General features: G+C 40.2%; 2 protein-coding genes across 2 annotated transcripts in view; one reads left to right on the forward strand and one right to left on the reverse strand.

Moving 5' to 3' along the window:
* Positions 1-3192: 3192 nt before the first annotated feature.
* lhx4 (LIM homeobox 4) lies at positions 3193-13945 on the forward strand. Its single transcript, XM_067514587.1, has 6 exons — positions 3193-3507; positions 7062-7233; positions 8817-9019; positions 9498-9652; positions 10066-10237; positions 11026-13945. Exons 1-6 carry the CDS (start codon positions 3429-3431, stop codon positions 11412-11414), a joined length of 1170 nt encoding a protein of 389 aa, XP_067370688.1. The 5' UTR covers positions 3193-3428; the 3' UTR covers positions 11415-13945.
* Positions 13946-19388: 5443 nt separating this feature from the next.
* Positions 19389-26849, reverse strand: part of acbd6 (acyl-CoA binding domain containing 6) — a 29212-nt gene continuing 21751 nt past the window's right edge. The window contains exons 8-9 of the mRNA XM_067513419.1: positions 22308-22338; positions 19389-20443 (exon numbers count right to left, since the gene is read on the reverse strand). Coding sequence (XP_067369520.1) covers positions 20289-20443; positions 22308-22338 — 186 coding nt within the window. The 3' untranslated portion in view covers positions 19389-20288. The remainder of the gene's footprint in view (positions 20444-22307; positions 22339-26849) is intronic.

Below are 26849 nucleotides of genomic sequence, written 5' to 3' on the forward strand. Positions count from 1 at the left end.
GTTTGTTCAACCAATCTCTTCTACTAATTACCCAAATGGACAGGGGCTGTCAGGAGACAATAACTATTCCCTAATAGAATTTGCCCCACAAGTGCAATTTAATTTTCTCCTCCGTGCTCTCTCCTCAGGTTTCCCCCTGGCTTTCTGCCTCTCTCCCTTTCTCTCTTCCTCTCCCGGTTTCGGACCAAATGGTCACGGACACGGTGCCACTCTTACCCCGTGTTGTTTTGACGGTGGATGCCGAAGAAACTGTGGACTGACTGCTGCTGAGCTTCGCTTCCTCCTGGTGAGACAAACCTCCTGAAGAAGAAGAGGAGACCGCCGGTGATGAGGTGAGTCTGCACGGTGCTCATTTAGCATTGACAGAGGAGATGTGCAGTTCTTTGACACATGCATTTTCCCACAAGTTAAGTTGCTGATAGGCATTTTGTTTTTGTCACAAAGTGCAATACTTTCAGTCATTTGCATATAAACTGAATTAATTAAAGGTAGTTGTTTTTTTAACCATTAAATGCATTGTATGCACTTGACACACAGTTCTGTGTGGGTGTTATTGGCCTCTGTAAGCTTGCGCGAAAATGAAGGCGTAACGCAGAAACTTAGTATTGAAACACACAAATCATAAATCCATGCTTGACGTTTTGGCTTAGTAAAACCGGGCCTGCTGTCTGCACTGCAGTGTTTTGGTGTGTGTGTGTGTGTGTGTGTGTGTATATGTATGTATGTATGTATGTACATTGTGTTATAACTCAGCCCGTATCAGCCCGTTCAACCTGTGCAGATGGATGTGTTTCTGCATTCTGACTTCCTACTCAATAAGATGGATCTGGAAATCGCAGATGTCAATGAACTCGTCCACTGAAATATTAGATCTAATTAGAGGTTGCTGGGTCAACGGCGGTGGCAGCGGAGTCGCCCCCTGTTTGAGTTATAGCCAGAGAGCTGCTTCCTCTCTTGCTTTTTTTTGAAAAACTGTGGCATCTTAAAGATCAGTCATATCACATCTAGCAGAATATGCATTATTATTATTATTCACGCTGCCGTTTTGTTTTTCTTTCCCCGTTTACGTGTCTTGTGATGAATCAATAATAACGTGGAGTTATTAGTGCAATTTTTATTTTCTCATCCTGTGCAGTAAATTCCTTTCTTTTAAAGATATTTGGTTAAATCCAGATGTGAATTATTTTCCAAATTATCCTGACATTCCCACGCTTCTTTGTCTCCCATTTAATGATGAAAAAATGTGGTGTCCCACTAAACCACATGTGCGCGCTCACATCTTTTCCCCTTTTTGCATTTTGCATCCATCAATTATTCTAATTGTGCTGCACTTTGCTGACAGGTTAAGAGCATTTTTATCTGCATTGTTTTGTTTTTTTTCCGGGGCAGCTAAAGGGTCTCGATGCCAACAATCAGAGTAATTGCATAGTTGAGTAAATTGAATGATCTTGGGGGGAAAAGTGTATAATAAAAATAAAGTAAGACCAGAGGATTCCCATGCCACACATGCACGGCATGGATGGACGGATGGATGGATGAATGGATGGAGGGGACACATGGCCTGGAGACTGCAGCTTTGAGTCGGTTGGATAATATTCCTGTAATATCCCAGCCTGTTTTTTAATCAGCTTGATGTGCGTTTTCATTTTGCTAAATTACATTTGAAACAATAACCACACATGCCAGGGGTTTATAGGATTTTGGGTCCTCACCGTGAAGGGTGCGATACAATAAAAAACAGACCCTTGGTTAAAACAGGCAACATGGGGAAGATAAAATGAGAAATCCGCATAATAAAGCAGAAAAAACGTTGGCTTTGCCTCTTTTGAATTGGTAACACGTAAAATGTCGTTTAGAATCTCACCACGTTTATTTGTATAAATTCTGTCCACATTATCTGATTAAATTACACATTTGCTATGAATTGTGAACACATAATCTAGTGAAAATGTTTTGCTAAAACAAAAAAAAAAGTAATTTCCCAGTAAATCCACAGTCCTAATAATCTTAATAATAGTAACAATAATAATAATCTACTGGGTAATATTCGGAACATTTACCTGCTGAAAAACACTTGAATTATATTATGGTTGGGGGAAATGAAATTAAAGTGTGCCTTTAATTAGGCCCAGTGGTTTTCCTGTAGTCAAGGTGTTTCCAGATGTGTTTGAGCAGATGTGGTGTGTGTGCTGTAAAAGCTCCAGACATTCACCTGCAGCCGGACTCTGCTGATGGAATCAACCTGTGCTGGTTTGGAGGCGGACCGGCGGGAAAGCGCCACTGTGTGCTTCTCTTTCCACGCTTGAGGTAAATTGGAAGCGAAGATTGAGTTCATCTAGCTTGAACTAGCAGGCCCTCGGGGGGAATATCTTATCCGGGAGAGCAGTCTCAGACGACGGGCTTTGAAATGAACAGTGTCAGGAGGACTGCGCCCAGACTTCTAATCCTACCTGTCACTGACAGAGATGCGGCTGCATGGGCCGCAGCACGCGCAGCTCGTACAGGTAAAGGTGCTGTCAGTTTGCTAAGATATGACACCTCTTCTGTGGCTTCACGTGCGCTGTTTGTGACATCAAATTGATATGTGAGAATTTTAATTCAAAAGAAATGTAACCTTTTTGGCAACATATTGCATTTCTTCTCCGTGGATATCTTCCCCATACGTGCACCTTTTAAATTTTACTGCCAAATATTCTTCTAGCTCAGTGGTGGAAAAGTAGAAAAATACACTTGATGCAGTGAAACAGTTCAACATCCCAGCCGTTGATGATCCATAAAAAAATTCAGGCACACACATACACAGACACACAGAGTACAAATCAAACAGCACAACTCTTAGGTGCCTTATTGTGATATTTTAAAGAAGATAAACAAAACTGAAAGTTTATCTTGCTGGCTGGATTGGACGAGCAGGGGAGTCCCTGGCCCGGGGCCCCTCAGGGAGCCACTGCAGTGAGATATTTATGGTCTCCACAGGAACAAGGTCCCGCCTCTCCGGAGACATTTTCATATACCATGTTACAGACCCCTCTCCTCCTCTCCTTTCTCCTCCTCGCTTGTACACCTATGGAAGACGCCTTCCGCCCAGGGGGCCTCCTCTTCCTGCGCTCCTATTGGCCCCCAATGAGCCTCTGCCGCGGTGACGTCAGACCCCGCCGCCCCTGCAGCGCTGAATGGACAGAGCAGCTTGTCTGATTCACTCCAAAACACCTCAGCTCAGCACGGACATCATCTCGGGAATAGAGATATAACAGGGATAGATACTTGACGGGACAACGAGGGAGACCCCCTCCCCACACAAATACTGAGCGGAGAAAGGCCTCAGCATCAGCAGCATCATACTTTTTTCTCCATAAACCAGGACGGGGGAGTGCGCCCACCGTGTTGCGGGTGTATGTGTGTGCGTTTGTCTCCCGGTGTGGATCACAATGATGCAAAGTGCGGCGGTCCTCCCGACAGAGAGTCCTGTAAAGAGTTTACCGGAGATTCTCGGAGTGCCCCTGCAACGTAAGGCATTTCTTTACCTCTCTGCTTTTGTCCGTTATTACTCTGGAAACGATTGGCGAGCAAGCGGTACTGCAGGGTTTGGCTGTGGGGAGAAGGGTTTAATTACAGGAACTAGACGGAGGATGAGGATGAGGAAAAGCTCCCCGTCTTAGATTATCACGTACAGGCCATTGATGTATCATATTGCTTATTCCTCTACGTGCAAACAGACGCTTTAGATAACAGAGTTTCACAAAAGGAAAGCAAGAAATATCTCGCACAATCACTTCAACTTTGCAGCCTCGCGGGACAGGCTGGATTCTGCAATAGGATGCAACACCTTTCCACTGCAAAAACGGACACTTTGGTTTATTTACTCCACCTTTTGAGGTCATCGCTGTTTTTAAAGCAGCCGTATTTATTTCTCCAGCTTGGCCTCAAAGTTTGCTGCATCCTCCGCTGGGTTGCTGGCTCTGGGTCTGGAGCCCCCCCAGGCAGCTGTTAATTTGTAAACGAGCCTGGATGGTCAAGAGATCAGACGCAGTTGTCATCACCCATCAGACAAATACGCACGGACTTTGACTGACACACATAGAAGGGGTCAACAGTCTGATACACTTCCTATTTTCTGAAACCAGGCCCACATATTAGTTAATGTTTTATTTTACAACTAGAGGATATTTAAAGAAAAATTCGTTTAGGCCACTCGTTGTGTGGAGGAGACCAACTATTTATTTCTCACAATCTCGTCGCGTTTTCTATCTCCCAGCATCAAAGGAGAGAATTACCTTACATCTGTTCATCTCGGCGTGTTAATCTGAGCCAGGCCTTTTATAATCTGCTCCTGGAGTCAAAATAGAAGTGCAATGGGATATTTTTTTCTGCTCTGACCTAATTATTTGCAAGGCGAGTTAGTAAAATGTACAGATGGGACAATCTTACCTCACCCAAAAATAATCCACCAAAGAATTGCATGATACTATTAGGTAATTGCAAGACTGCACCTTTTTTAGAGGCTGAAAATGAAACATTTGGTCGTAATTGTTCGTTTCTGTTGCTCCAAATATTCAGGGTTACAGGTTTCTGACAATAAGTGTCCAAATAACCAAAACTATTCAATAATATTTGACGCATTTTCTTTGAACCCCATTATTGTCGCCTTTTTAATGTAATAAGATAAGTATATTATCTTGTGTTTTAACGCCCCTCGAGCGTCTCAGCTGTAAGAATTCAAAGTTGACTAAAGGAAACCAGCCTATGTGTGGTCGGCTTATGCTCTTTAATTTTATAAATCGGAGCAGATTAAAAGATTGGATAAAGATCCTGCCACTCAGCCTCAGTATGCAGTGCCAGCAGTCATTCTGTATTTAAACCCGGATTATTCCAGGAATAAAAGCAACAGAGAATTTATTTAAACGTTTTTATTTCACGGACAGAGAGCTCTGCTGACTCAGGGCAATTACACCAAACCTTGACCTTCAGACCATTAGTCTGAGGATGTAAAGTGTTTACTTCAGGTTTAGTTAACACAAATCATTTGACAATTGAAAATATGAGAGGCTGCCATTTTTTTTCCAAGGGGACAGAATCTTGCTAAGGCGGTTTGACTGTTGGACATCTTAAAAAATGCGTTTCATTACCTTTGTGAACAAATGGAGGTGGTGAGTCTGAATGTAGTGAAGAGTGGTGGAAACAGATACAAAGATATGAAGAAGAGTCCTGAGTACACGAGGTTTACTCCCTCTCTCTCTCTCTCTCTCTCTCTCTCTCTCTCTCTCTCACTCAGACACACACACACACACACACACTCACAAACACACACTCTGGGGCCTGACGCTCTGCCGGTGCCAAGAATCGTGCTGCTTTCCTTTCAGCACCACTCCTCTCTACAAACAGTCCCCCGCTCAGCTCCATCCACCACTTTATATCCAGATACTTAAAATGCTTCATTTTTTAAAAGCCCAGTCACATCCCCTTTAAATAAATCCACTACTTTCTTCTACCTCTGTCTCTGCAGGAATGCTGCACCGCATTTATTGTGTTCATAGCTTTCCTCTAGGAGGTTTTCATGCTGAAAACAGGCCAGATAAATGTTTTCTGCACATATTTGTCCTTCTTTTTCAGTAAACGAAAACGGATTAAAGCATTAATGTTATTTTTAGTAAGATAATTCATGTACACTGTACTAAATTAATAATGCAAAAAATGCAAATGTAATGCAAAAAACAAAAATATAACAAATTCACTTTTTATGCCAGGTTTGTAACCTGCTTGCATTTAAAACAAGGTATAAAATGGACGTGTCCACGTTGAGTGCCGTCTGCTTTGATATCCATTGTCTTGGAGACTGTATATTGTGACCAGACTAAAAAACACGTCGAGATTTTAGAGGTTGTCAAAGTGATTTCAGACAGAGCTGTTTTCTCTCGACAGTAAGCAGCTAAAAAACGGCGTGTGTGTGTGTGTGTGTGTGTGTGTGTGTGTGTGTGTGTGTGTGTTTATGCTGGTGTTTTCTGACGTTTGCTCTGGCCACTTTTCCTCGATATTGATTTTTCATTATCGGATATGATGTGGACGTTTGGCTTAAGAGAAGCCTAGAAAGGTTTTTAGGAGCCTACTGCTGCGGTATTTACAGAAAAAAATGATTAATGTCAAATCCTAATAGTAATAGAAACAATACATTTCATTGTTTATTTTAAAATTAATCTAAAATTTGGTATTTGCTTAAAGATCAAGCTTTGAACATAAAAATATGTCAGTATAATTATCAATAAATACGCGTTTGACGAACCCAGTGATTCATAAATGTAAATTTACTTTGTAAGAATTTGGTAATGTTGGGGGGGCTGAAGTTACAACCGTATGATCACTATTTCTCAGTAGGCACTTGTGAAATGCTACTGCTGCTGCAGACGTGTTTTCACAAGCACAAATACGAAATGTAATCTCGTCTTGACCCTGGTCTATACCCAACATCTGCCTCACCTACTAACACAGATTGCCACCAATAAAGGCATGAAGGCATTCCCCCTGAAATCATTGAGAGATTAATTGAGATCAAGATTCAGGTGAACAGAACTGGTTAATGAAATTAGGACAATTCAATATGATTGTCAAACCAGGTGTCTGTTGGTCCTCGCACATCATAACCTTGGACATCGACGAGCACTCAATTGCAAATTTATTATAGAATTTAAAATGATTTAAATTAGGTCACAAAATACAAAAACAAACCCCTTAAAACAAAGTGGACAAGGTTAAAATCCACACTGTTAGTGTTTGGCAACAAACCGATGAGTTTTTTTAAGAAACAAAACTTCGTACACTCGATCTATAAAGTGTATTACAGAAAATATCATGTAGAGAAAATGTTTTGTAACTTTCATCATGTATATTTGCACGAAACATTTTAGTGTTTGGTTTGTATTCAGCATCTTCAACTCTTTATCAAATTTACTGTCTAAAATAGGTGACAGATAAATGTTTTCCTGAACGTGTGAATATTACGCATTTCATTTCTTCTCTGCATCTCTGCTCGTTGACTGACCTTGTGGCCTCCTGTGCTGTCCCCGCAGAGATCCCTCAATGTGCGGGCTGTAGTCAGCACATCCTGGACAAGTTCATCCTGAAGGTGCTGGACAGACACTGGCACTCCAAGTGCCTAAAGTGCGCCGACTGTCAGACTCCGCTGGCGGACAAATGCTTCTCCCGGGCAGGAAGCGTCTACTGCAAGGAGGATTTCTTCAAGTCAGTACGCTCCTCACTTTGGTTCCTTACTGCCTTTGTGTTAGTGACAATCCTGTGCGCATTTAATATGTTTCCTGGTTGGCCAGGGTTTCTTTAAAAAACTAATTTCCTTTCATGAACTGTGTGGGAGAACACGAACTTATAGGTCATATTTTTCTTAAGAAACAATGCAAGTAACATTTTGGTCAGAAAGTAAAAGTGGCGGAAATATGGCGACGTATTTGAACATTTTCTCTGTATTGGTATGAATTGGTAAACTAACCACTGGTTACTAATTGATTAAAATGCTGTTAATAGTCGTCTAAATAATGCGCCTAGACTATTTATGCCCAGTGTTTGTTTTTCATATTTTATCGTTTTGAAAAATGTAAAGGTGCATTTTCATTTTTGTGAAGTATTGAGTTATTTAAAGACAACACCTGGTTCGAGTTTGATGCAACAAAATGTTTTGTTTTCAAAACATCAACTCCGGGACTGTTGGTGAAGATAATATTTAGATTTTAGAAAGTGAATTGAAGGATTATTTTTGTCTAATTGTTATTATACTTTTTTCATCTCTAGCTTACTCACAAATAGATGTCAATTTTTAGCTCATTTACATGTTTGGTTATGCACATTTGTTCCAAACTTTTAACTATATATTTTTGTGCTGACAGCATTTCTATTATTCATAATTTTACATTCTGGAAGAGAAATTTTCAAAATAAGTGCTCACAAAAAACCCTTACTTTAGCATTTTCTTTCTTTGTCTTTCTGGCTTGTTTCTTTCTGTGTTTTTCTTTCAACAATTGGATATCTGAGGCATTACAGAAGAAAATTGAGTTTGATTTTTATCCAAAACAGAATCATCAGATCCCAGCTTTTTACTAAATCAGGTTGGAAAGGTTTTAATGCTCAAAGCTTGAATGAGACCTAAAGAGCTCTGGAGTCTCATTGAGAGCTAACAGTGTTAGCCGACCCAGGGGACGGGACGGGCAGGGGGGGGGGTGTTTCATTTTCTAACTGTGAAAAACATACGCCTACATGAACAGAGAGTAACAGATGCCGATTCACTGGTGCATGTTTCCAAGTAGTGATTTGGAGGCTACACTTTGCTCTTTTTATTTCTGTGGGATGGTTGTATGATTTAAAGCCTCTCCTGAGTCAGTGTTTTATTGGTTCTCCTTCGGGTGTGTTTACTGTGAGCACCCCTCCTCCTCCTCTGTTCTTCCTCTTCCTCCTCCTCCTCTTTAGCTTACAGTACTTCATCTGCAAACACATAAACATGCAAACACACACACGCTGCACACAATGCATTGATCCTCTCCATCCATCAACCTGTGGACATGTCTATCGTTAACAGAAATACATTCCAGTGCTGATTTTCCCTCCACAACAGCTGGAGCTTCTATTAACACAGACACCATGTCATCATTCTTGGCTGCAGTTGAAGAAATAGCTGTCTAGAATGTAAAAATTTAATCTCAGTAGGTCTCACTGTCTCCATCAGAATGTTATAAATAGAAGAAGGATGTCAGTCTAACCTGCTGGTGTTTTGAATACAGTTTTCTAATTGCAGCTGCCTCCTTCATGTTTTCCGGCAGGCGTTTTGGAACAAAATGTGCATCATGCCAACAGGGGATCCCTCCAACGCAGGTTGTTCGGAAGGCACAGGACTTTGTGTATCACCTGCACTGCTTCGCCTGCATCATGTGCAGCCGACAACTGGCCACCGGGGACGAGTTTTACCTCATGGAGGATGGGAGGCTGGTGTGCAAGGTGGATTATGAGACTGCAAAACAAAACGGTAAGTGTGCAATATCCACGGTACTAACAGATAAAATATTCTCATACAGCGCTTGTGATTCAGTGTTAATCCACTGTAGTTTGACTGTAGTTTGAAATAGGATTTAACAGATAAGTTACAGTATATATGCACTGTGCAATGGAGTGAAAGCACCACCGACCGCAGATCTATGTTGTTTGTCATCTGGGTGAGTATAAGGTCTCTCTCGCCCCCCTCTTCTGAGATATCTATGCATCCCTGATTGATTATGTAAAGCGAAGCTCTTATATGGTAACTCTGTTCCACTGGCACTGAGTAGATTTATGTCCTCTGCTGTGGGAGTGGGACAGATGCACAAGGACAATAATACCCTTCCATACATGTCCATTCACTTTATTTAACACACATAGACTCCACGCAAAGGCCGAGGGGCACTGCCTGTTAAGGTGACATGACAAACGTAGGGAGAAGTCGCTCACATTCGTAATGCTGTTTCCAGATGATTCAGAGGCGGGGACCAAGCGACCAAGAACCACCATCACTGCCAAGCAGCTGGAGACCCTCAAAAGTGCCTACAAAAACTCGCCTAAGCCAGCACGCCACGTCAGAGAGCAGCTTTCCTCAGAGACAGGGCTGGACATGAGAGTAGTGCAGGTAGAGTGTTTGTCTTTGGTCATTGATCATTTTGGTGCAAAATGCAGATTATTAGTATATTTTATTATAAGAACATTAATGATTTTTTAAGCTTTTATGCATTTTGTTTTGCTTTAATATTTTTTTACTATAATTTAGTCATTTTATGTTGTTTTAGTGTTTGATTAAAAACATGATTTATGATCAGAATAAGTAATACTGGACTAAGACCATGACCATGATCATCATGTGAAGGTTCAAACCTTTACAACTATATAATAAGAAAACATATTATTAGTGTTTAAATACATAGTGTTAAAATATTGTCAAACCCAGAATGAAGTCAGTTTAAATGTTTCAGATAATGACTATGGCAATACTTAGTTAGAGCAGTATTTCGTACTGATATTTAATAACATTTTTATCTCTGTCAGGTTTGGTTCCAGAACCGGCGAGCGAAGGAAAAGCGCCTGAAGAAGGATGCAGGTCGCCATCGCTGGACTCAGTTTTATAAAAGTGTGAAACACAGCCGAGGAGGAACTAAAATGGAGAAGGAAAGCTCAGCTGATGACGTGGGACTCAGTGACAGTGAACTCAGCTTCAGAGGTACGCATCAACTGATGTATTGTTTCAAACAAAGATTATTGAAAGGGAATTGTCAGTCGTGCTGTGGCGCAAATGCAATTAAGGGAGACTACAAGTTGCTAAATGACACAAGCGAAGGATCAGTTGAATGCGTCTTTGTGGTAATTTGTTTGTTTCGTTGTGTTGTTCAATGCATGATGTTGTTCTCAGGCAAATTCAAAATGGCACTCTCATTTTACATTCCCATCACACCTTCCCATGGCTGCATCCTGCTGCCTCCATTTGTTGCCATGATGGAGCTTATTGGAAAAGAGAGAGGGTTCTTAGTGTGATGCAAATGACATTTTAGACATCCATATGTTATTTAATGTTCACAAACCCTGTTTTGGGTGGTCATAAAAGTCTTTAAGCCACTTTTAAAAAGAAGGCCATTTTTATGAGAAATGAAAACATGGTGACAGAAACTCTATAAAGCATGTGAGGCTTTTAGTCAATTAGAGAGAAAGCGCTCTAGGGCTTTGTTGTTATTGAAGCCACCCAGGGGGAGGACTGAGATGGAAACAAATATTTTGTACTGCAGTAATTACGCACTTATGGGCCTCCGTTGTAAGAGAAGGACAAAAAGCACATCTTTTCTCTTTCTGTACCTTTATGAAATCCACATAACACACAATCAATTGCACAAAGTAAACCACTTAACTTTAGTAAAATACTAACACTATATAATGTTCACGCACATAACAGCACTGTTTAAATGTGAGAGCCTTCACATTCCTCATGCTAACCAATAGTGTCTCCTCCCTTCACAGACGACCAGGTCCTGTCAGATCTCGGCCACACCAACGGGCTCTATGGGAGCGTCGGGGACGTGACGAACAGCACGGTCCTGAACGGTGGCTTCTCTGTTGACACAGCAGGACAACCCTACCATGATATCCGAGCAGCGAGCCCTTACGGCCTCCCTCAGTCGCCCTCCTCCATCACCTCTCTGCCTGGCCACACTCCTCTCCTCAACAACCTGGGCTTCAACATGGACAGTCTGGTGGCACAGGGGGGGCCAGGTGGGGTGGGACAGGCTCTAAGGGCCATGGCAGGGGGCCCCACCTCAGACCTCTCCACAGGCAGCAGTACGGGATACCCAGACTTCCCCACCAGTCCTGCCTCATGGCTGGACGAGATGGACCATTCCCAGTTTTGAATGTCAGAGACGGTAGAAGATCACTGTGGGGATACAGCAAAACAGACTCACAAGGCTTTTGCATTTTTTCTATCACCCTCCAAGGCTAGTAGGTTTTACGTTGTTGGGTGAAGTGCAGAAGGAAGAGAGGAAGTGTGACTCTCAGCCCCTCAGCAGACATAACAGTGAGGTAACAGCCGGGGGTGAGATGTGTAGTCTGGACGAGAGCAGTTCAAGAAAACCTCCCACCACTGAATATTCAATCAAACACTGTATCATATGATTTTTGTTATCACCTGACTTTATTTTGTTCTTTCAGTCTCTGAAAATTAGGCTGGATTTCTAATATGTCTGTGGATTATGCTCAAAGGGGAGGCAATATTGTCTCACCCCTCAAGATAAACCACCCCTGTCTAACACATTAGGGCTACAATCTAGATCCAAGTCCCTACGAGACCCAGGAGGCACCTGCATGCTTCTGATTCAAAATGAGTAGGACTGCTGTCTGGCCACATCAAAGCCTTTACATTGGCAATGCACTTTACTCTCCTTGTCTTTTTCCACACACACACACACACACACACACACACACACACACACACACACACACACACACACACACACACACACACACACACACACACACACACACACACAGACAAGAATGCTGAGGAAAAAGAAAGAAAAGGGAGAGAGACATATGCACAAGGCAAAAACACAGTGTTTCATTGGGTGAGAAATTTTCAAGAACAGTGGCACAAGTGTGACTTTTGAACCATGCTGATGTTTTTTAATGTATTGCTGAAGCTTAAAAGTAATTAGGAAGTAGATGGCTGTTGGTCTGTCTGTCTGTCCATCCGTCTGTCCGTAGAAGCTGATGTGTCCTCTCTTTGAATGAGGGCGAAACTGTTTGCTGCACAGCAGGTCTCTCTTCTATATTTATAGGTGCTTGACTTGTTCTTGTCTGTGTTAAACCTGTCTGAGAGCAGACGTCTGTCAGTGTTAAATTAACTGTTTGCAGACTTTCCAGAAATCAAAGCTAATGTGTTGGAGGACAGTTGAGATTTCAGGGTTTGGGGAAATTTTAGTAATATATCACGCAACAAAGTTATTAATTTATTATTTTAAATGCACAGGTGTATGACATGGAAATATCAATTTATTTAAGACGTGCAGGTTATTTTGCAGATATCCTTGAGAAATGACATGGTTACACAAATACAACATATTAATTTGATGTTCAAAACAACAACAAGTATTAGCAGGAAGGAGGACGAAAATTCCCTTTGTGTTGGTGCCTCTGTTTCCACGCTCTGATCCAGGCCTCTCTCGGTAATCCACTCATTCTAGCAGAGCTCTAGCTTTGCCTGCTATCCAACCTACTTACTGACCCCAGATGTGTTGTCAGCGCCTTCTCCCACTGCCTGGCCTCCATGTCACAGGGATTACCCCAGAGCCATGGAGCAAATAACAGTTTGATGAGAATGACCAGTAGCGATTGGGAAGGTTTGTTTAAAACACGTCACCAGGATGTGATCTGCCCTCCTATTTCTGTTTGTCTACTGAAGAAAAGAAAGCAAAAGTCTCATCAATATCACCATTTTGTGAAAAATTGCCAAGTAATTTTTTTTACTAGAGAATCGAGTTCAAGAGCCAGAAAGTAAATAAGTTACTAGTAACACAATTAAGAGAATAATGAAATCTCTAGATTACAGCCCACAAATGACTGTGTCGTAATTTACTGAATCAGTGAAATATTTCCTGTGTAACTACAGTGTGATTAATTTAAAAGTACAGGCAAAGAAGACAAGAGTAAAAGGGTAACAACTTCGTGTTTAAGGGGCAGTTGTATTGAAATACATTTCCTTGAAATACTGGGCATGATTTAATTTAATCTCGATATATTAATTTTATCACTGGAACAACTTGAAAAGCATTTTGATATTCCACATATTTGACATGAGGTTTAAGGTAGAGTACAAGTTTGTGTTAGTTTGTCATGAGTAGGCTGTTTTAAAGGGTCATATAGGCATAGCTTGTTGATCTTCTATAAGTGATCATTTAAAAAAACGAGTCTGACAGTATAATATATTTGTACGTCCCACCTAAACACTGATTTGTTACACTCTTATTCCCTGTATTTTCCCCTTGTTCATGCCACTTGATACACAGTACGTGTTTCATTGGTACCTCATATTTGTTGAGTAAATTGCAGGCTGTAATCTGTAGTGTTAAGTGGAAATCACATACAAACACACTACCACTACAGTTTTGTTAAGTCTGTGTTGCCTCAAAAGTTTGCATCTTAATTGTTGTAAATTTTGTACAGTTTGAAAAACGTGTTGTCTTGTTTCATGAGCGCTATTTATTATTGCCATGTGTCTTTGAAAAAGATGTAAAAGAGAGCTCTGAATTTATTCATTTATGCCTTCTGTGTAATGGTATGAACTGTGTACAGTCAAATCTATAAGAGGAAAATAAAGCTGAATTGTCTTTGGGTTAACCTCGCGTGCTTTTCTCTGTAACATACCAGGCCTGCAGTGATGAATGTGAGAGTTAAGATTTCCAGCTGAACTTTGTTTTCAATATATCAAAAGAAAAATATCTGGTGTAGGTGTTTTTATTATTTTGTCTTATCTAAACGCTCTTAGAGAGAGTTAACTCGCAAATTCATTTACCCATTGAGAGCATTTACCACACACTTAGGCCTCTATTCAATTGTGGAGATCCATTTAGTACCACCAACAGACAGTGGTCAGTCAGTTAACAGTGATTGATGCTGCTTTCCTCTCTCGCTCTAGGGTGGGGGTGACAAGAAAGATGCATGAAGAGAGAAAAGAAAAAGAGAAAGAATGAGGAGAGAGAAAAAAACAAGTGGAGAAACAGATGGGTGCTTGCTGTTTCTGTGATCCTCTCAATGCTGAAGAGACACAGCAGCAGATTGAAGTGCTGCACTGTCAAATCTATCCCTAATCCCTGTGCTGTTAACTAATTGTAGAGTGCTTTGTGAAATATGGGCAAATATGCTCTGTGGTCAGGCAAAATGGGAATATGGCCCATATGCAGGCCGTTAGCCTCTATGCCACTATGTCAGGCTGCTAAATAGACTGCATGCAGTGCTGTCAGCCAGGAACTTTGACCAGTGAGGTCATAAGAACCGAAACTCTAACACTCCCAGAAGATCTTTTGACTAGACTAGACTAAAAATTTGAAAATATTACCTTAAATAATGATAATAATGATTTTTAACATCTGCTCAAAGGATACTAAATCCTTTATCAGCTTTATCTGTTTTCAATTTTTAACTGGGAAAACAACACAACATTAAGTTAAACAAGACAAAGTTTGCAACTCTGTCCAGCACAGTGTTCCTATGATTGTAAAGTTCACCATCTAATCATGCTAGCAAACTAACTAGCATGATAATTCAAGCACCAAACCCAAAGTACAGCAGAGACTGATGAAAGTGTTAGTTGAGGCATTTGGTCAAAAGAAGTGCTGACAATGCAGACAAACACTTGTTGAGATATTTCAGTCTGACCAGTGACTGTGCAATCCCTAAAATCACACTGCTTGCAAACTGTATCTGAATCAGCCTTAGAAGACTGACCAATGGCCAGCGGGTGGCATACAAGTTCAGACATTAACCGTGAACCACATATGAGACGGGTTTTGCCTTGGGGAGGAGGCCTTTGTTGCTTATTACTCCAGATCTCTGTTTCCCATCACTTCATGTCATCTCTCTACTCTCAGTTTCCCAATTAGGCCATAAAATATGCAGTACAATTATACAGAAAACACACTATATGCCACACTATATGCCAAACATGTACAGGGTCCTCAGTCTCTCCCTGTGTGTGTGTGTAGTTGCTCAGGTGTTTGTAATTCTTTGATGCTGCCGTGCTAAAGCCTCTCAGGTTACCATGGATTTATTCCCTATGACTAAAGTGTTGGCTAACTATGTATAGGATTATAATGAAATTACATGTGTACATCTGTATGAAACTCATTTGTATGCAGCAATGTGCAGCATTTGTCTGAGAGCAGGCCAACCTAAACCAAATTTAAGTGTTATCGATTCCTTTGTGTTTTAGTTATTCCTGTTGCATTATATAAAGAGAAAGCAAAAAGTCAGCCTGGTTTGAGTTTGCACGTTTGCATAAAACACCACAAATTGAGCTGATTTTTATTTAAGCATTGATTGGCTGGACTATGGGCATTAATGGATAGGCTCTAATAGTAGTGCCTTACAAAGATAAAGAGCCACATAGACAGTTAGGATAATTTACACGCCACTTACAGCACTAGTATACAAATAAATCTGTGGAAACTCCACCACTGTTGCTTTTGCGAAGATGACAAACACAAGCACAAATGCCATTATCATCGATCGCAAGGCTTTTATTACAAACTTCCTGAAGGAAACAGTTTTTTTGTTTGAAGCAAAAGGGAATAAATTAACATGCAAAATAGATAGAATTTGTGTTGCCCAAAAGTCAATCTTGCAGCATTAAGACAGGGCATTTTTCTCCCCAAATGACTCCTTGCTGCCTGCAGTGAACAATGGCCCACAGGATGACGGAGTGGGTCTTGAAGAGGAGCTGGAGTCAAACAGAGGCCTCTCAATGACATCCTCAAGGTTGTGAGCTGAGTGCTGTTTTAGTGTGAAACTGGGCCGACTCAACTCAATAATTATCCTGCTTTAGATATTACATAGATGACAGGTAACCAAAGGAGTGGAGCTCATACGCTGAAGAAATCATGAAAAATGCTGAAGTGATGCAGTATTTGTGGTGCTGTATTCAAGATTTCAGACTCCATTGTAGTTCTCTCAGAGGTTCATACATATATTTAGCACATAAAGTACACGGGAGGCTGCCAACCCGGACTTTTTACTGTTCAAAGCTCAGGCCATCAGTGTTGTTGGATAGCAGAAACGCTTGTTCATCACCATAAACTACACACACACACAGGGTTGGATGCCAGTGAATGGGCTTCTCTGATATTAGTGGCAAGTGTTTGAGTAGAGGGATTTCTGCTTACTGCTGGTTTCCCTGGCCATGCTGTTCAGTGTGATTGTGTGTGGGGGGTGCCGCAGCCTAAAGAGCAGATGGAGGAGGAGAGGTGTGTATGTGGTGGTGGAGGGGGTGAAGGGCTGCATTAAGAGCTGGCCAAAGCAACAACATGGTAATGCTTTTATAGGAGATAGAAAGGGGAGAAGAGGTAAAACAAGAGAAAGTCAGTGCGTAGGACAGTAAGACAAAGATGAAAAGAGTAGTAAGCACACCACAAAGTGCTACACCTCACGGTTGTTGGGCAAAAAACAGGTCAAAATACTCTAAAATTTGTCCTCCAACTCTGCTGCTGGACATGATTTGTGCCATTTCTGATCTTTGAGTGAGTGTCACTATTTTGATCAATCAGAGGCCAATAACTTCTGCTAAATGTGTTAGCTTCTTGTGTATTTCATGCGACTGATACCTAGTCAGAGAGAGCAGAGTGGACTCACTGTGAGTCTCATGGGTGCTACTGCTAACTTTATTAACAAAAGCTGCATACTGAAGCTTTAAAGAAAACAGGAGAGGAAACATTAAATGCAGTTTTCCCATACTAATCATTAATTACATAAAAACTAAGACAATATATACGCAAGGTGGCATCCAGTAAGTTTAGTGTCTTTTTTATTTTTTATACTTTACCTAGTAATATTTTTATGTTTTAGCAAACCTGTTTTGTTACTTTCTAACTATTTCCAGTCTAATATTTAAAAACAAGAAACTGGAAATGTTTCATACTTTTTTTTTTACTTTTAAAAAATTTTAATTGAAGATGAATATTGAACATAACCAACCAATGTGATATTTACAAGGATAGTATTTTAAATCACCATGGTGGGTAGGGGGTCCCACTAAATTTCCATCAAAGTACAGTATAGTGCAGTAAAAATATAAAGTTGCACATTATATAATTACTCAAACAAAGTACTGGTGGCTCAAACTGTAATTAACTTCATTACTTCAGTAAATGTAGTTAATGTAATTACTTTTTACCTTTAAAATTTTTTTAGGGATCTGTTTGCATAGCATGCTTGAACCATATTGGGCATGGGCGGGGGTGTGAGTCTGCGGTTTGGAGAGGGGTAGGGTCTGGGGATGCAGTGTCAAAAGTGAAAAGCTCAGAGGAAAATTGAAGCCCCATAATGGAAGCATAATGGGCTTAGTGTCAGAGTCTTGCAGACGAGTTGGGGGGGAGAGCATGACTGCCGTCACCCTCTCTTACCTCAAGCCAGTGTAACGGGGTTTAAGAAGCAACGAAGAGACAACACCGGGGCCCAAACAGGCTTTAGAGATACACCAACAGCCTAATGGCTGGATGTGGATGGAATTCATAACAATGAGATGGTTGTTGGTTGTCTCTTTGTGGGATTGTAGCACATCATGTCTCAGACTCTGGTTGAATACTCAAAAGGCTCCTCTCAACTCATGTATGGTTCATCTTCAAAATTCATAAGGTGATTCAGAAAATTTCATTGAGAAAGGCCTCTGTGGCTGGAGTTTTTAAAAGTGAATAATCAGGCTTTGGAACAAATATGGCCCTCTTCTCTCGGGATTTGGGATGGAGGAAAGGACACGACATAGAATATACAGTCATGTAAAAGTTAAAACTAAGAATTTGTAAAAAGTTATATGTTTAATGAATTCATCATCATATTTTTTTTAACATATACACTTTTGATGTATACGTTACTTTTGATGATGACAGCAACAACATTTTGTACTAGCTGAATGTATGACATTATTATAATAAGTTTATGTGTCAAGCTTGCATTCCCTTACATCGAAACTGAATGGGGGGATACAACCCTAAATCTAGTACAATAAATATTGTATACAAATATTCTTTCATCTCAAAAGGTAACAAAAATGGTCAATTAGTGCTTAAAAAACAAAAGTGCAAAAGTTTGCATCCCCGTGGACAAATTCATTAAACATTGACTTTACTAACTTTCTGATAAAGAAGCATTTGTACTAGCTGATTGTATATTAAATGTAAAGTTGATATTTTGTTTTACTCTTTCTGCCATTTGAAAAAGGGGTACTAACTTTTGCAGATGTAGACATCATGTGGAAGGATTTTAAATCACTCTATGCATAGTACTGCTCACTTGAATCTAAAGTCACTACTGACACTATACAACAGCTGTTCGAGACAAAAATTGAATTTGAAGTGGTGCGCCCGGTGATGACTACCAATGCTGGGTAAACCATTTAAATGTGGCATAGATCTCTGAGTGACGGACAGGCTGAAACCAGACAAGTTGAAACTGTTATCTAAGGCCTTGTGTCACAGCAGATTTCCAGTTGGGGGGGGAGAAGCACAGGCATGGAGCAAGGCAGTGTAAGAGTCAAGGATTAAGCTTTGTCCTAACTGTTGTGTAGAAAATGTGCATCTTCATGAAACTGCAGCTAAGAAGCAAGATCCAGAATTAGTATATTCTCATTTGGTGTGTGTGTGTGTGTGTCAGAGCAGAGAGAATGGGCTGATCAGGAGGTTAGAGGATGAGTAAAGCAGATTTAGACTCCAACCATGGGTTGGTTATTTTTTTAATATCCAGACCCCTCCTATATATAACATAACAGTAGAGGCCAGAATAACATTGAAATAAGACTCAGTTAAGCACTGTGCACACATTTACATGTTGCATATAGGGAATACATTTACTTTAAAAATAAATAAAGTAACATTTAATATTAATGTTTGAGCTGCAGCCAAATGGTGACTGAAAGAACGAAGCCTGACTGTGTTTATTGAACTTCTACGTATACTGTGTAATGTAAGTGTCAGGTTTATTGTGGTGATCACTAATGAGACGGGCAGGGCAGATGTTATTCTAAAATCACTGCAGCAATATAAATACAAAGTCATAGTGACAGCTATGAATGTTAAAGTATGATGGATATCAATATTTAGAAACAGAAAGTCAGAGGAAACAGATTCATTAAAGACTTTAATGGTGATATGTCAAACGATTAAAGCATTCCTTGGAACGTAACAACTGAATCATGAACAAATCTCCAAAAATGGTCAGAGAGGGATGACCAGAAAAGGCCAGACTGATTGTCAGACCTGGGCAGTAAAAGTGGGCGACATGTATACATTTTATTTAACTGTACGTGTCATGGTATGTCTCTACAGCAATAATACCGTGATATCATGTCTTACTTAGAATTTTACCATTGGCCAATATACTGTTGATGGATAAAAGAAGGGGGGGGATGCTTCTTTTATCCAAAGGGGATAAATGGGGTGCTTGAAGACTTATCAGCCAAATACACACTCGGATGAGTATGTTTTTTCTAATACACTGTACATAGAAGTGGATGTTAATGGTTTAAATACCAAGACCAAATTCTGCATTACACTGATGCAGAAATCCGGTCATTCTATTACTTCCAGTATGTAGTCCTGCACGTTTTGCAATATTGCCAGCAAGGGTCACACTACAAGAGATATTTAAGATACAGCTACTTCAGTATATCAAAGTCCCAACAAGTTGACAGAAATCTATTGTCTCATATCACCCAACCCTACAGGGGAATAAAGTCAATTTATAATTTTAGATGAAATAAAATACATGTGATAAGGTTCATTTTGCATGTCTTATCCAGTGGAAGGGCTAATGTTTAAACCCTTAATGCCAACAAGCTCAGTCACTCTAATCAAACTTGCCTCAAGTATTTAGAAATTAAATCAAATACAACTTCTGCAATCCTGGTTTACTAACTTTTAGGAATGGACAGAGTCTCTTTGGGGATGAAGTAGGAATGGGTGAATGAGCAGTAATGGGATGAGACTAGGACTGGGGTGGCAACCAGGTGGTAGAGGTTGGTTTTTCTAGCCTTTGGGAGCAGTGTACTGACGCAGGAGAGACGAGATGGCACTGGATTCAGTGACCTCCTCAGGGAGAGAGCCTTCCATGTCTTTGATGGACGGGTCAGCCCCAGCGTTCAGCAGAAGCTCCACGATGTCTGCAAACTCACACGCCGATGCTACGGAAAGACAAGGGGAAAAAAAGAGTTTGAGGAAAAGGACTATAGCAAAGGGGAGAAATACGTAAAGGTTTAAGATCAAACAGGAAACATTTGTGCAGATTGTCTGCTAAGCAGTAGCTCTTTTGCTATTTTTTAAATTACTGTGTGGACATTTATTCACTTTAGTTATGCTTTGACTTTTCACCTATGAGACAAATGAGTCAGTATGAAAATTTCACTTATTTGGTAAAACTTCTCAGTATTAAATTAATCCGTACAAATATACAGCTCTGGTTCCTCTTATCTCTGTCATTGTGTTAGCCTTATGTACATCCTCACAGAGCTGCTAACATGTCTGCAAACTCAGTCATACTTTCCTAATAAGTTATAATTGACTGGACTGGAAAATGATCAAATTGGTATTATGGCGTTAAACATGGCTCTTTTTTTCATCTACATACATTACAGTACGTACAGTGCTGCAGTTAATGAAAAGCCCATCTGGAGACCCAGCACTGACACTGTCCTGGACCTGTGGTTCCTTAAAAGACTTCATTTCTGCCCCATTGGCAATTTGTGCCCCACTAAAAGAGTCTTCCCTCTCTGTGTAGGGGGAAGGAGAGGGGAGACTTGCACTTTCTTAACTCAGTTAGCGGGTCCCTCTGGCACCTCATCCTCCCACCGCCTCTCTCTTCCTCTCTCACCCTTAATGCTCCTCTCTGTCTGCGTCAATCGCTCACTGGTTTTAAAGAGCACACCGTGCTGCGCCTTGATCGCAGATGTCAGCAGCTGCAATGACTGACAGCCAGGCATCTTAACCCCTAGCCCAGAGGTGGCTGGTGGGCAGGCTGGCGGGAGCATGTGTGCATTATATATGATGATACATTGAAATGCATATGCGTGTTTAGGTGTGTGTGTGCGGTAAGTCAGTAGGTTGTGTATATGACTAGTATGATTCTAATAAGAATCATTTATCTTTCGGCCAAAGCAGACTAACAAGCCTTGGCTTATTTTTCCAACGATGCTAGCAGTCCACCTCTTGTTGCTCTAAAGTGTTTTATTTAGCCAGGGGTTTTGTGTGTGTGTGTGTGTGCATGTGGCTGGGGTGTCTCGCCTGGGCCTTGAGCTGTAAAAAGTGGCTGGCCCTCAGGGGAGCCGTGGAGGAGTAGAACAATTTATAGTGAGCAGTAAACCCTCAATTAATCATTTGCCAACCACTGTGGCCCTGTGCAAAGAGAGGTGGGAATGAATTTTCATTCTGTGCTATTTGTCTTGTGGAGTTCATTGCTTATGTTTATTAGTCATCTTTTTATGCCCCATCCTCGGGGCTTCTTTCTTACATATGTTTGTGTGTGTGTAGATCTCCGGTGGGTGATGCAACATGCCTACACCAACGCCAGGAAAGCTGGGGGTCAGATGGTGCAGTAACATGCACGTGCACACTCACACACATATATACAGAGGCTGAGAGGACAGGGGAACCGCCCTCATGGGACATGTGTGGTGGGGCATGAGAGGGTCAGGGGAGTCTAAGGACCCCTGCTGATTTCCTCTGGGAGGAGTACATACACACACACAGAAACTAGGTGAAAAACAACTGCAGAAAGTAAAGATGAAGAAGGGTGGGCGGATGAAAAATTCGAAACAAATGTGGGTAAACAGTGACTGTGTGCGTAAAAAAACAAGCTGCTGTGTATGAAGTGCGTGAGCATGCCAGCAACATAATGATTTCAGTGTATTATAAATGTGAGTTTTGTCCAAAATAAAAAACCCAGCAATTAAAAATCCTTTAGAGTAGGAAAAGTAAATTAGTATATTTCCATTTTGAAAATGAATATACAACATTTTAGACTGAAGAGATTAAAATGAGAGGCCTCCTTACCATAATGTAGTGCTGTCTGTCCTTCATTGTCCTGAAAAAAAAATCAAACAGAAGTCATTTTTTCAACAAACCTGTGATTGGAAGAATAAATATATAGTGTGCAATAATATTTGAAATAAAACCATATGCATCACCAGAATTTGAATAAACGTTCCAAGAGTCAACACTAGAACTTTCACCTTTCAGAAATTACCTGTTGTGTGTTAGCAGTGAACAAAGGGTCCCATGTTTTTATTGTACTGAAGGGGGATCATGAAAAGATGAGATATTGATTTGAGAAACATGTGACCTGCAAATGAAACCTTTCGATTTGCAGGTGAAACCTAAAAATCCACCTAAAACAACAAGCTAGTGAATTTGTACACACTGCAGTGGTGATACCCCCACTGTATTGGACTGACTAAAACTAGATGGGCATTAGCAGCAAACTGAAACCTGTTTATGTACTAAGCTGTTTTTACCATCTTATGTACTGTATTTGTAGCAGTTAACAACTGAAAACCGACAAAACATTCTTTTAAAGAGCCCATATTATGCTTTTTGGTTTTTGAATTTATAACTTCATTGTTATGAAGTTCTAAAACAAACAACTCATGTAGGTGAAATTGGTTAAGAAAAAGGAAAAATTCCAACCTGAATTCCAAAAAAGTTGGGAAGATGTGTAAAATTGTAAATACAAACATACATATCAGATGTTGAAACTGAGAAATCTTAACATTTCATTTAAATATGAGCTCATTTTGAGCAACACATCTCAAAAAAGTTGGAATGGGGTGACATTTACCATTGTGTAGCATCCCTTCTTGTCTGTAAACATCTGGGAAGTGAGACCAGTTGCTGGAGTTTAGGAAAGTAATGTTTGCATATAACAGCTTTAACTTAAATTTGTGGACTCCACAGCGAAATGTATTCACAGACAGTGATTTCTGGAAGTGTTCCTGAATCATGCCTGTTTTTAATGCAGTGCTGCCTGAAGATCAGGCACATCCATTTTTGACCTTCAGCCTTTTCCCTTGTACACTGGGATTCCTCCTGATTCTCTGAATCTTTTGATGATTTTATTTAATAATAGATGATTTAATAGATGGTGGGATTTTTAATGTCTTCACAATTTTAGGTTGAGGAACATTTTTGTGAAACTGTTCGACAATTCTTTACATTTGAGATGTGTTGCTGCCATCAAATTCAAAATGAGCTAATATTTTGAAAATGGTAACATTTCTCTGTTTCAACATCTGATATATTGTTTATGTTCTATTGTGAATAAAATATGGGTTGATGAGATTTGCAAATCTTTGTACTCTGTTTTATCTGTTATCATTTTGTTTCCTTGGCAGTTTGACTTACATTTAGTCTGAAAGTTTGTTTATGTCTAAATGTTTACGGATGATATCACAGATAAAAAGGTAACTTTAGGAAGCCTGGTTATCATGGGGTCATTAGCATTTATAGCAACAGACACAAAAGTGCTTATTTTGAGGAAGGCTCCTACAGGCAGAGGTAAAAGGAGGCTGGGATGTACAATCCTTGTGGACATTTTCAAGTATGCCAAGTCTTTGTTTGACTTTATTTTACTTGTTGAAAAGTGGTATATTATGGGACCTTTAAATTTGCGAAACTGTTGGAAAATATTTAGCTAGATTTGCCATCAATGGCAGCATTGGTTTGTTCCTATGTTTATTGCCTGTTCTTTTGCCATGTGAAGCAGCTGGTTGTAATGACAGTCTTAGCAATATGAAATAAATGCAGCACTAGTCTTTCTTTGGGGCTTTTTTTTTTAGAACAGAGGCAAAATCTACATCAGGGGGCAGATACATAGACAACACACTGGATTTTATCACAGTGAAAAGAATAGAAAAATGTCCACTCTCTTGCCCTTTAAATGATTTAACCAGGGAGGCTATGTGACCCTGACAGACAACAGCTCAGGGACAATGGAAAGAAGAATTAGTGTCAGAGGGTGGTCTCTAGCGTGCATGTGTGTGCAGACACATATGTAGATTTGTATCCTTTGAATAGTACAAAGAAATAATTCATATAAGAACTACTGAATTTGGGACAAGGGCAGAAATGTGTCTGTGTGTTGGTATGATAAGACACAATATATGACAGGCATCATTAACAAGAGATTCAATTTTTAATCACTGCTCCAGTCTGCCTTTGCACCTCATAATAATGATAAATGGTCAAACTGTTGCATTCTAGTTTCAGAACAAGAGCAGCCGTTGAGGAGAGTAAAATGGCTTCAAATGTTCTGAAGCAGATTAAAAGCCAGCGGGCACTGTGACATTTCCTCCTTTGCTGTAAAATGTCACTGCAGTAGAAAAACTTCTGAATTACCAAAGCTGTTACGGTAAAATTATTCATTACTCTTTCCACCTTTGCCCTTCTAACAACAGATCCTCTTATGCACTTTCCTGTTTTGGTTACTTCCCTTTCCTTCCTCTACTTTCTTCTAATCCTTCCTCTACTGCCTCTGACCTCTCTTCTTCTGACCACAACTTCCTCTTCTTTTTTCTTTACCTCACCCACCATCATCATCCCACATTTTTTCCCACTGACTCTTCTCTTTTCTCTTCTTTTGCCTTTCATTACCACATCCACCTTTCTTGACCATTTCTGTATAGTCTTTTCTTCAATCTGAATCCCTTTACTGAACCACCTTCTCTTTCCCCTCTCCTCCTGGGTTTCTTTCCTATCTTCCCTCTCTGGCTGGGCTCACAGTGCAGAGAGGTCCTATTGTTCTCGCACTCTCTCTCTCAGGGGCAGCACTTCAGGGACCTGCTGATTGGATTAGAGCTTTCTTTTCCCTCTGGGTGGGTCACAGAGCACAGATGCAAATCACTACCGGCATGGAAAGCGTGTCACAGTTAACCCAAGACAACAATGCTGACTTTTGAATCAATTTGCAACTGTGTTATACTGCAGACTCTTGCAGCGATGCTAAGTCCAGAAAAGTGTGGGAAGAACTGTAATAAAATCAACAAATTACAAACCCCTGCTGGAAGGTAAAATTTTAATAACAGAAAACAATATATAAGAATAATCTGACATATCCTAAATTTTTTGATTCTCAAAAAACTTCTAAATAGAAAGACTCAATGGCACAATGGGACAGTATCAGATGTTTACAACTGTGCCAAGTGACTGATCAACAAGAACTCACAGACAGTAGTTTAAGCCTTTCACTTTTCAGCTCTAAACTTCAACAATATTTTAATCTTTTTTTGTATGAAAGTAACCTCCAATTCCATTGAGTCTTGATTAGCTTTCCTCAGTGTCCTGGGTGTTCATAAATTAGCTATATAGTATTTATACAGGTATAGCATCTGAATTTGACGAAGCGATTGGGGGCAACCGGTTTCTGACTTGACTTGAATTTGTAAATTTGAATGGAACTTTTTTTAAATAGTGAAACTTAAATATAACATGTGAACATTTGTCAAGCAAGTTTGAGAACCACAAAATACATATATACTGAAAATAAAGTTTTTTTTAAATTGCAGTTTGGATTTGACTATTTAGAATTTTACACCATGAAATTCAGACCATATAAATTGAGAAAGATGGTTTAAAGTCAAGTATTTCATGAATAGAGATAAAGATAGAACAAAGAATAGAGAACAAGTTTCAGTGCAGTGGGACTAAAACAGTTAGTGGCTTAATTATTTAGTTTATGATCAAAACAAATCATAAGCAACAATTTGTGATTAATTTCAGTAATTTTTCATTTAAGCATACAAATGATGGTAATTGGTCAACAACTAACTGATAAACTTCATAAAAATACTGGGAGATGGAACCCAACAGTGAAAATAATCATTAGCTGCCAACAAAGCAAAAAAAAACAAAAAACTCTTATACGTTGTTTTGTCTATGAATGTTTGTGCGGAAGTACATCGTGCAGTGTTTAGGCTTCTTGCATGTTCATGTGAGGGGTCATCGGCCTCTCCTCTCAGCGTTCCCTAATGCCCCTAGATCTAGGATGGAGACTTGATGGAATCACAGGAAATTGGATTGTCTTCAATTTGCTTTGGAAGCAGTGAGGTACTCCTCTCTCCTCACCCCTCCCCACTTTCCTCCCCACCCACCTCAATACCTGTAGTTAGCTCCTCTAGTATCCCCCCCACCCCACCCCCCTCTTTCTCTAGTGCACCCCTGTTCCCATCCCATTATGGAAGCATGTCACACAGAACCCTGTGCTTTTACATGTCATCCAAAGTTTCCCCTTGCAGTGCAGAAATGCTGGGTTGGATGTCAGCGGAGTGCTCAATAAAGCTGCTGCTTGCACAATAGCAGCAGTAGAGATCCAGCAGTATCACCCTAATGGGGTGGAGCAATATGCTTAGGAGCAGTATGGCTAGGGATTGGTCTATTAGTACAATTGTAGTTTTGCTGAATTTAAGTCACACCAATCTATCATTTCTACCACACAGATGACCGTGAAGCAAGATGGATGAAAAAGAAACAGATGAATCAAGGATCAAGGAAATACGGCACACACACTATTTCTTTAGCTTTATGCTTTAACAGATAAAGCCA

The sequence above is a fragment of the Channa argus genome, chromosome 8 (assembly GCF_033026475.1).
Source record: "Channa argus isolate prfri chromosome 8, Channa argus male v1.0, whole genome shotgun sequence".
NCBI classification, from domain to species: Eukaryota; Metazoa; Chordata; class Actinopteri; order Anabantiformes; family Channidae; genus Channa; species Channa argus.